General features: G+C 39.3%; 1 protein-coding gene across 1 annotated transcript in view; it reads left to right on the top strand.

Annotated features, from left to right (window-relative positions):
* Positions 1–12,100, top strand: part of ANTXR2 (ANTXR cell adhesion molecule 2) — a 155,668-nt gene that overhangs the window by 90,391 nt on the left and 53,177 nt on the right. The window contains exon 11 of the mRNA XM_075283884.1: positions 8,359–8,437. Within this exon, the coding sequence (XP_075139985.1) occupies positions 8,359–8,437 (79 nt within the window). The remainder of the gene's footprint in view (positions 1–8,358; positions 8,438–12,100) is intronic.

Raw genomic sequence — 12,100 nt, 5'->3', positions numbered from 1 at the left:
TTATATGTCCAAAGCTCCAGGTGTAACCAAATCTCTCACTCTTGATGTACGAACATGAACCATAACATAGCAAGCTATGACTAAGGGGCTCAGCATCCCGAAATTCATAAGCATTTTTTTTTTTTTTTTTTTGCATCACCACACTTTTTCTTCTTCCCTATTTTCATGGACTAATTCAAAGTTTAGTGTTATTGTATTTCACTCTTGTTTTTTTGGATGCTGGAATGTCGAACTGTTTTCTAAAAATGCGCTACTCTTCTTTAAAATATTCTTAAAGTGGACTTTTCATGTCGTTGGGCATATGCGGTTTTATATACCTTTAGAAAGCCGACAGTGCACTGAATTCAGCGCACTATTGCCTTTTACGTTCTGTGCCCTGGGGAAGAGATACCAGTTCAATTACCGATAGCTCTTCACTGTCAGAAGGGCATTCCTGACAGTCTTGCTGGGAACACCCCTCCTGACAGTATAGACCATAGTGGTGTACTGTGAGGGGGCGTTACCTACCGTCCAGCCATGACGCTGAGCAGTGACGAACGCCCTCCAAGTACCTGTCTTTGGACGAGTACTGTCAGGAGGAGAAGGTTCCTCATTGCTCAGTGTCCTGGCTGGGTGGTAAGGAACACCCCCTATGACAGTATAGCGCTGCGGACTGTGTCCGAGGACATGAAATTTCCTCCTTAAAAACTGCAGTACCTATTGGTCACATCAGGTCAAGCTATAGGCATTAGAAACCCACAGCAGTAATTTTCAATGTGTGCAAATTAGAGGTAAATTATTTACTTCTTTCATCAGATGTCTTCCACTGTTTTATTTAATATTTTTTTAATCTTTTTTTAAAACATCATAAAATGACAATCTTTTATTGTACATTCATGAAGCAACTAGCAAATGAATATTTTGCAAATAGGTTACTCTGGATTGAAATGTCAACCATAATTCGCTTTCACTCCAAATGGCAAAAGGCTATATGTGCTTTACTGTATTGCCTTTTCTACTGGAAAAAAAGGGGCAAGGAGGCAGTAAAATTATATTTTACACCTGTCAAAAGCTATGTATCCTTTAAGGTACAGTAACAAAATGCATCTTTCTGTCTGTATTTGAACCCTACAAATTGTACAGCGCTGCGGAATATGTTGGCGCTATATAAATAAAATTTATTATTATTATTATTATATTATTATTAACAAATTTTTCATCTTTTTATTATCTTTTATTACTCCCTTAGGGGGCGTTCACACTTGAGACCTGTGTCCACCTGCTGGGTCTCCGTCCTGTTTCCCGGGGAAACTGGATAGGGGACGGCTTTCCAGCCATCAGTTTTAAAACCCGCCGGTGTCCGTATGCAGCCTCTCCATAGGAAAACTGTTGGAGAGACCTGCATGTCCAACTTTGTGTCCGTGCAAAAAAAAATGGTTTCCCCGTGGAGAGGCCGCTTACGGACACCGGCAGTTTGCTTTAGAAAACCCATTCAAATGAAGGAGTTTTCAAACTGACCGCCAGGAACTTTCCAGACACCTGGAGGATGGACACGGGCACAAGTGTGAACACCCCCTTAGCTTTCCTTCCTACAACATATTGGGCTGAAACATTCATAGTATTCAACCAACAGATGTTGGTCTTTATATTGTAACCCATTTCTGCTACTTTCTCTATCAATTTATGTTGCCCATTCTGTATATGAAGTATTCCATACTGAGCAATCAAATGAATATCCGACCATGTAAGATGTGGTTACACCGCTTACTCAACTGGTCTTTGAACTCCACACAGCAGATCCACCAGGTGATACTTTGTGTGTATCATGGGGAATCAGAATTATGTCATGAATTAGTGATGTTATGTGATCTATATTACAATTTATTTTAGAATTTCTCAATGTAAAATGACCTAGAGCTGAGAAAATGTGTCCCATTCTGATCTTAGTCTATGAACTAACTAATACTATTCCCCAGACACTCCAATGTGTAGTAACTTTTTAAAGAGTCATTATAGTATCCTTCTATTATTCATTAGATCCCCACAGGAATGTAAAACGTCTTTACAAACAGTTTAGTAGTCTCTAATCAAGTTTGGCGTCTTTTTGTTTTAAAGGGAAAAAAAACGCTTTAGTAATTTATCTGTTTTAACGTTTGTGCTTGATTTCACAATATCTCCAGTCATTATAATTTTAATAACTTTTTGAACAGTTGCCAGTTTAATTTTCAGCGTGTGAAAATTAGAGGTAAATTATTTATTACTTTCAGCAAATGTCTTTCACTATTTTATTTAATATTTTTTCATCTTTTTTTAATGGATCGTAAAATGACAATCTTTTATTGTACACTCATAAAGCAACTAGCAAGTGAACACTTTGCAAATAGGTTACTGTGGATTGAAATGTCAACCATAATTCACTTGATACAGAATTCACAATCACCCACATGTAAAAAGGCCATATCCACTTTACTGTATTGCCCTCTTCTACTGGACAGAAGGCCGAAGGAGGCAGTAAAGTTAACAGTGATAGCTTTTAGACCTGTCAAAGGCTATCTGTCCTTTTCAGGACAGTAACAAACTTTTTGTCTTTTTAACATCTTTTATTACCCCCATTAGTCTTCCTCTACGATATAATGAGCTGAAGCACACCTAGTACTCAGCCAACAGATGTTGGTCCTTATGTTGTAACCCATTTCTGTTACTTCCACTTTCAGTTTATGCTCCTGACTAGTACATTCTTAGGGGTGTAGCAAGCCATAGCTCGCTGGCATGGCAGCGCCCCACCTCTGTCCTGTATAATACTGATGATCGCTCCACCCCAATTCTGTCAGCCTCCAGCACCTGCACATAACCATCCTGTCCATAACTTGGCAGCAAAGGACTATGTGACCTAACACGTTACTGAATGCCACTTCATACTGCAAACTAAAGCAGGAGGAATGGAGGAGGCCAAGTGATGAGTTCAGTCACAATGTCCTCCGCTCACTGCCAAGCCATGGACTGGATTAATTTCTGTAGGTGTTGGGAGCTGACAAAATGGGGATGGAACGATCTATGTTGTGGCAAATTTTTTCTCTCCTCTGTAGAGGATGTCCTCTTGTCACTGTCACCGGCCTAGAAGAAAAAAGATCATTAAAAAGTTGTTTTTGCTTTGCCTTCATTTATTTGTATATTGTTATTAGGTCTCCCCATAGACCCGTCATTTCCTAAACTGAATAACTACAATTGGTCTTTGTTCTCCAATCCACCAATTTTTGGTCTCCTCTGCACTCTACGTGTGGCCATAACAGTGATTTGTATAGAAGCATAAATATGTCTATGTATCTTGAGAATCTATGCCTCTTTTGATGTATCCCATAATTTTATTTGCCTTGGCAGCAGCTGTCTGACACTGGTCACTAAAGGTAAGCTTACTGTGCACCAAAATCCCCAAACCTTTTTAAGTGACAGTCTTACTCAGTAATTTACTATTAAGTACATAATCATACATTTTATTTGTTTGATCAAAATGCATAACCTTACATTTGTCATTATTAAACTTAATTTGCCAATTCTCCACCCATGCTTCCAGCTTCCTTAGATTTCCCTATAATATTCTACTATCCTCCTCATTTTTGATTACTTCACAGAGTTTATTATCATTTGCAAATATGGACACCCTGCTCTGTAAGCCCTCTACCAGGTCATTAAAGACCATAGCGCTTTACAGTCAGAAGGGCGTTACTGACAGTTAGCCAGGGACGCCCTTCTGCCCAGCAGCGCCTATGGCGCTGTGCTGTGTGAGCGGGGAGGAACACCCCCTCCCTCTGCTCACAGTGCTCGTCCATAGACGAGTATTATCAGGAGGGGAGGGGGCGTTCCTCCCTGCTCACACAGCACAGCGCCATAGGCGCTGCTGGGCAGAAGGGCGTCCCTGGCTAACTGTCAGAAACGCCCTTCTGACTGTAAAGCGCTATGGTACCAGGACCAATAGCGTTTTACCCGGGGCACAGATCGGGAAAGCCGACAGTGCGCTGAATTCAGCGCACTGTCAGCTTTCCAGCAGTATATAGAACTGCCTGTGTCCAATCTGATGAAAGGTCCTCCTTAATAAAGATATTAAAAAGGAGAGAATTGTAATTGTATACTGACCCCTTCAGTGGCTACTGGTGACTGTGACCCAGTCTGAGTATTCCCCTTTAACAAGGACCCTCTGTATCCTATCACTGAGCCAGTTGTAAACCCAATTGCATATATTTACCGCTAGTTCCAAAATTCTCATTTTGTATACCACCCTTTTATGTGGTGCATCAAAAGCCCTTGAAAAGTCCAGATATGCTACATTTACCACCTATTAACCTATATGCAATATAATGCAGGACAGATTCCTCATAAACGCATGGTGTTTTAAGATTATTTACACTGAGATACTCCAGGATAGCATCTCTTAGTAAGCCCTTAAATATTTTACCCACCACAGAGGTGAAACCTTCTGGTCCATAGTTTACACAGACAAATCATTACTGAATCCTTAAATACTAGATATAAGGGTTTGTCTATCACCGTGCATAACTCCCTCAGAACAGGGAGTATTCCATCTGGACCGATTTCTCTATTTTAGAACTTTGAAGGCAGTACTGCACTTCTTCCTCGGTTAAACAGGTGACATTTAATGGAGAATTTACATTACCCCTAATCATGTTGCTGCCCATTGGATTTTCTTGTGTAAATACAGTAGAGAAGAAGGCATTTAACCCCTTCCCGCCGATGGCATTTTTTGATTTTCATTTTCGTTTTTGACTCCCCTCCTTCTAAACCCCATAACTTTTTTATTTCTCCGCTCCCAGAGTCATATGAGGTCTTAATTTTTGCGGGACAATTTTTTCTTCATGATGCCACCATTAATTATTCTATATAATGTACTGGGAAGCAGGAAAAAAATTCAGAATGGGGTGGATTTGAAGAAAAAATGCATTTCTGCGAATTTCTTACGGGCTTTGGTTTTACGGCGTTCACTGTGCAGCCAAAATGACATGTCCCCTGTATTCTGTGTTTCGGTACGGTTCCAGGGATACCAAATTTATATGCTTTTATTTACATTTTGACCCCTAAAAAAAATTCCAAAACGGTGTTAAAAATTTTTTTTTCTAAAAGTCGCCATATTCCGACGGCCGTAACTTTTTTATACATAGGTGTACGGGGATGCATAGGGCGTCTTTTTTTGCGGGGCCGGGTGTAATTTTTAGTTCTACCATTTTCGGGAAATGTTATTGCTTTGATCACTTTTTATTCAAATTTTTATCAGAATTAAAACAGTGAAAAAATGGCGGTTTGGCACTTTTGACTATTTTTCCTGCTACGGCGTTTACCGAACAGGAAAAATATTTTGATAGATTTGTAGAGCGGGCGATTTCGGACGCGGGGATACCTAACATGTATATGTTTCACAGTTTTTAACTACTTTTATATTTGTTCTAGGGAAAGGAGGGTGATTTGAACTTTTAATACTTTTTATATTTTTTTATATTTTTTTTACTTTTTTTTAAATTTTTTTTTTGCATTTATTAGACCCCCTAGGGGTGTTGAACCCCAGGGGGTCTGATCACTAATGCAATGCATTTCAATGCTAATGCATTGCAATGCATTGCAAAAAAATCATCATCTCTTTTGCAGGCTGTATACACCAGCCTGCAAAAGAGAGAATTTGCAGACCAGCTGGGAGCCTTTAACAAGGCTCCCGGCTGTCATGGCAATGGGGGGTCGGCCCTGGAGCTTGCTCCAGGAGCCGGCGATCCCTGCCAAAATGGCGGCGCCCATGCGCCGCCGGGAAGATGGCGCCTCCGGCGCCTTTGACAGCAGCGGCGGAGGGGTTAATGCCTCCGATCGGTCCGGGGACCGATCGGAGGCATGAGAGCCGGTTGTCTACTGCTTAAAGCAGTAGACACCCGGCGGCTATGACGGCCGCCCGGCTCCCGGGCGGTCGCCATAGTTACAGACCCGACACGCGCCGTACTATTACGGCGCATGTCGGGAAGGGGGTTAATAGATCTGCAATTTCCTCATCCTCCTCCACCATTACACCCAGATTATTTTTAAGAAGGCCCACATTGTCAGTTTTTATTTATTATTTATATGAATGATTTTTGATTATTTTTACTTTCTTTGACAATTATTATCTCTACCTCAATCTTTGCCTCCTTTATTTGTCTTTTACACAATGTATTTTTCTCTTTATAGTTTTTTAATGCTGCATCACTAATTTCTTGTTTTAGTACTTTAAATGCATTTTTTTCTCACGCATTGCACTCCTTAATAATACAGCCAGCACTCGCTGGTAACACCGGTGATCCGTGCCAACATTGATCGCAGCTCTTAGCACTTTAAATGCTGCAGTTAATGCATGTATGCTGCATGTTTCTTCCAAGTTGATGATGATGATGACCTGATGACCATGTTGCCTAAGAACACTGACCATGGAATCCCCTGGTTGCATGGAAGGCTGTATGCTCCGCTGCTTACACAACAACAAGCATATTATTAGCATCAAGCGGAGGGATTAGTACTGGATGGTAGTGCTCTTCAACCCTTACTCTAAAGTCAAAATTGGGGAATTCTTCCCTGCTTCCCTAATGGACAAAAAATTGGAATATTATCAGGATAGACTGTATACACAGCTTACCGCAGCCTTTAGGAAGACCACTGCAACTGCCAATAACACACATATCCAGGTGACCTCTTCGTGCTTTGTGTACACCTCACTCAGTGTCTGGAACATAATAAGCCAGCAATTTTTCAGCTTGCAGCTCCAACTGGAGCTATAAGAAGCACTTGACACCCACTGACTGCACCAACAGGTACAATCAAACTTAGTGTGCACCTATGTTCCAGCAGGTAACTGTGAACCCCATGGAATTCTGGTCCAATAGGTTTGAACACTGGAAGAAGCTGGCCCAGTTTGCCATGGGAGTTTTATCTTGTCTGTGCTCAAGTGTAATAGCTGAGTGTGTGTTGTAATACCTAAAAAGACAAAAATATCCACCACTGGCATGGAAATATTACTTTTGTCAAAACTAATCGGGCACAGATCCTTGAGGATTTGCAGACACCTCTGGCTCATGCCTCTGAATGGAGGTGCCATCATCTCCTATTATCATCATGTTTCATTTAGTGTACTGCTGATGCTTCATGCTACTCCTGAACAGCTATCATTTTCCACTATTTTGCCAGGCATGTCCTGTGGTCCAGACCATCGTATTATGTCGTGCCGCACTACCTCATATGTTACCACAACTGCCATCACTCAACCAGACATGTTCTGCAGCTTGGTCCATCACATTACACTTTAGCACACTGTTGGTGCTATAGTTTTGGCATAAAAAAAAAAAAAAAAAAAAAATTGTTACACAGCCAAAATTTGTCTGCAAAAACATGATGAGCATTTTTTCCCTCAAAAATGGTAATTTATGGATTGTTTTAAATGTTAAATTGTGGAAAAGTAAGTGGCACCACAATGTATGTTTAATCTAAGAATTTGCCTGCACTGTTACCACCTGTTTTTCCATACACATACAGATCACTTTGACATAACTGTGTTTCCCTTAGAGAAAAAAAAATGGATAGATAGGTTTTTAGGAACCCAGACAATGTTATTTAATATGTTTTAAGCCAATTTAAGGTGTGGTTTGTACCGAACTTGTTCGACCCAAAACAAATTTGGGACCAGAGCCTCCTGAACCCTAAATGAATCTTGAAAAGTTTGCCCATCTCTAGTACATACAGTATGTTATGGTGGATAAGTAACTAAAGATTGCAGTTATTGTCCAGATAAAAGAAAGTCTCCCTTTGTCCCTTGTTTATCCAGAGATTGGATATCTGCTGCCTGTGGTGGTCACTGTACTGAGCTCTCTCGACAAAAGGAATGAGCACTTATATTTGCTGAGGTGTAATAGCTTCACATGAAGCTGGCATTGAGAGCCCCCCAGTGAATAAAACATCTTAAGGGTTATTACTATTAACTAATATTGAAAGGGGTTCAACACCTTGGGCCCCTGCTGATCAGCTGTTTGATATCAGAATGTGTCATCAGGAAACTGTACACTGTTTTGCTACATGTGTGCAATATTTCATATGATTTTATTGTACTTCATTGTGGCCATTCATTTTACAAAGAATTCATTATTAAAAGTTAAGTTCACCCCTTTTTTATGCCTATCCACTTACATATGTTTAAACAGGTTGCCAAGGTTCAGGTCTAACATTTTTTACAATTTTGCACTGTCAGAACTTACATCCTTATAGTTTTATCATAAATGTGTATTTGAAGTGTAAGAAAGTTATTTAAATTGACTAATTAGTTATCCCAATAATTACTTAACCTTTATTTTTATTTTACTTTTTCAGAACGATGGAAGTTTGGGTGAGTGTGAACAATGGAAAAACTGCCCTCACGAACCCTCAGACGATCACTGCTTCTAGTTGTGTAAGTATGAAATGTTAGATTTCACGAGGATCTGTCACCAAGTACAAAAAACTAAATGCCAAATAAATATATATATATATATATATATATATATATATATATATATATATATATATTCTTACTGCGATCCTGGTCAATTTTGCATCAAATTCGTCCACCTGTTCAAAAGATGAGGCCCCTTGAAGAATAGATCTAAATTTGCTCTTGCACCATTGGGCAGTAACCCTTAATTCCTATTTGAAAAACAAAAGGTTTCTGCTTACTTTTAAACAGATGGACGTATTTTAAGGCTGAAATGCCAATGACATTAGCGTTCGGCTCCCGTCCAGAAGGAGTCCACATGAGGCCCCCCCCCCCCCCCCCGAACGGAGTACCAACGCTACTGCAAGCGTTGTGCAGTTAAGTACACAGACCCCATAGACTATAATGGGTCCTCTTGCGGACGGAAGCCGAACGCCAATGTGAACCGGCCTTAAGATCTAAAATATGAATGGCAGTCAGTAATTTGTACTTGGTGGCAAAGCCGTTTTAAATGGAAAGTGCACATAAAGAAAATGCATAGACTGTACTCAATAAGTAAGATGTTCCCCTAGGTAACAATATAATCAAAGATGGGGCAACTATTAAAAGCATTGTAACAAATCTTTATGGAAAACCAGTTATTGGTTTCAAAGCCCCAGACTGTAATCCCAAAATAAAAGAAAATAAAGATTAGGAAAAAATAAGCAGATACCAGTAATACATATAAGCAAATCCTTACATATAGCAGAAATACAATATCTCCTGGAAGTTGTAACTGTACAGTAAGTTACTATCTATACTGATTACTATATTATACTGGAGCTTCTCCTGGCTGTTGTATAGCACACACAGTAAGACAGATGTAGTAATAGTGTCTAAGATTTAGACCAGTGTTTCCCAATCTTTTCAGACTCGGGGCACCCCTGGAAAAAATTATTTCCTCAGGGCACCCTTATCAAATAATTTTTACCAAAAGACAAAAAAACTGCAGTTTTCATGTGTTTTTAGCGCAGTTTTTGAAATTACAGCTAGAACCACATACAAACTGCAGGCATTTCTCTGTTGCAGTATTGATACAATTGTAACTGCATCACAACTGCACAATGTTAATGCATCCTCAAAGGTAAACCATCCTATACTTTCTACCCAGCACATACAAAAATTCACTGTTTGCTATCACAAGGCTCCCTTAGTGGCCCCACATAATATCATGCTTCCCAGTGGCCCACCACACAGTACATCCTCCCTAGTGCCCTCAGACACAGAATAATATTCCTCACTGGCTCCCAGACAGCTAATAATGCTCTTCACCGGCCCCCAGGCCAGTATTGACACTCCTCAGTGGCCCCCAGGCAAGTAGTAATGTTTTCAGTAGCCCCCAAGCAAGTAATAATACCCCCTGAGACCCTCAGACAAGTAATAATGTCCTCAGAGGCCCCTAAGCAAGTAATAATGTCCTTCACTGGTCTCATATAAGTAATATTGTTCTCCAGTGACCCTTAAACCTAATAATGCTCCTCACTGACCCCTATACATTCTATAATGCCTCCCAGTGTCTCCCAATTTGTAAATGTATGTAAAACATTTTTTGGTGCAATTTATGTCAGAATCCTGGTGTATGTTACAGAATAAATGTCCCACAGTGTATCAGAGATAAAATGGTGTCCATAGAAACAGTTCATGCCTACACAGTTCATGCCAGGCAGTCCGTCAGTGCAGGTGCTAAAACAGGTTTAGGCCAATGAAATGCCCATAATGATTGGATGATTTTCAGCCAAAGGTTCATGCCACAAACATTCAGTTTTGGCAGCATTGTATGTTCAATGTACTGTAACTTGAGGGACTATTGTATTTACTGTATTGTATTCACCATAGTCTGTTTCTGAAACCACTTATCACTGTTGTAAAGCATGGATGACCTGCCTATTCTTGTGCCATATGGAACTGAATAAGTTCGGTTTGCTAAAGTCAATTTGTGTAGCAGCTTATTGAAAGTAGAACTTTAGTCCTTTGGGGGAATCCTCAGATGTGTTTTTATGGTATTAAAAGAAGTCTAACTATAAAAATATCTCCTAAACCACTTATAAGCTGTTGTGGAGGCCATTAGTCACATCACAAACTTGGATTAATCATGTCAAAGTGCAGTGTTACTGTTCAGAAAATCAACCTTTAATTTATATTCAAATGAAATGTGCTATGTACCCAGGTTGTGACTACTCGTGCTACAACACATGCCTGTAGTGACCATCAAGCACTGCCTCCTAATATAAGAGTTGTCAAGTGGAGATGGTCACACCATAGGTGCATCAGATGGCTCTTTTGCATATAGATATAAACATAGTAGTCCATCAAGTCCAAGTTGATCCAGAGGAAAGAAAATCCTTTCCTAACCTGTCATGTGAATATTTATTGAGCCTAGAAGTGACTACAGCTTTAGCCAAATATTGTTATTGCTCTGTATGATTTTGTATAATCTTAAAAAAAGAAAATACTGTTTTAAGGAACCATACAATCTCAATATGATCATATAGGCTAAGGATATTGATACGGATTGTCCACAGCTTTGATCAGAAGCTCATGAACAAAAGAAATATATTACATAATTGATTTGACTGATAGACAGAACTCAGTATGTTAAACATTCAGAACCTGGCAGGTGCATCTTACATATTTCAACACAAAAGATGTTTCTGTTTTGATAGATTTGTATTTTACTTGCATATGTGTATTATTCACAGCGAGAATATGCAACAAAACACAAAATACAACCTGGCTAGACAATTGTTTCATGGCACACATGTGTGTAGCCATGAAAAAAAAAAAAAACTTACTAACTGATATGGAAATACACATTGCTGAATAATATTTTTGTTACATAATTCTAAAATGTTTTATTTACATAATAAAAACTGAACTATTTCAATATATTTAAATTAAAATATGAAAAAATGAGACAGACAGTAGAAGCATACTGCTATTGTCCACAAGGCTTTGCTGGTCATGCAATAACTTGTGATTGTATCACACTACACATCACATACAATAACTGCAAACTAATGGCAACAGTGTAGTTACGTAGATAACTCTGGGAAAATCAAATCAAACCCATTGTAAAGGAAGGCCACATTGGTCAGTATGAGAATTGCTCCCCATATGTAGTAGAGTAAGTGATAACGTTCCAAAAATAATGTTATAAGGCTACAAGGTGCTACGATTCCCTGCTAGTAGGATTACCGAGAATGTTGAACATGACAACTAAGGTGCAACATTTTTGTGTCTAAGATTCCTGCATGCATTATTTGCTTTTGGAAGAATAAAAGGGTTGTCCAGGCAAAAAAAGAGTTTTAAATTGGCTGGGGACAGTAAAAAAAAAAAAAAAAAAAAAAATCACCTTTCTCCAATGTCTTCCAGCGTGGTCCGGTCCTCACAGTCTAACAGAATATCTATTAGGTAGCTCTTGAATAAGTATAGTTATTTTCTCACAGCTGGATTATGAAAAGTGCATTTCAATTTATGACCATGAAACTGGTATTAAAGACAAGTTTTTAATTTTAATAGATCGCCTAAAACCCATAAGCAGTAAGACCAGTAGATTTATAATAGCTTGGCCATAAATTTGGCTCCATTGATGAAGCCACTGCT

This window comes from Leptodactylus fuscus, chromosome 1 (genome assembly GCF_031893055.1).
Source record: "Leptodactylus fuscus isolate aLepFus1 chromosome 1, aLepFus1.hap2, whole genome shotgun sequence".
Lineage (NCBI taxonomy): Eukaryota > Metazoa > Chordata > Amphibia > Anura > Leptodactylidae > Leptodactylus > Leptodactylus fuscus.
The sequence above is the reverse complement of the archived record's forward strand: the minus strand, read 5'-3'. Positions and strand labels throughout refer to the sequence as shown.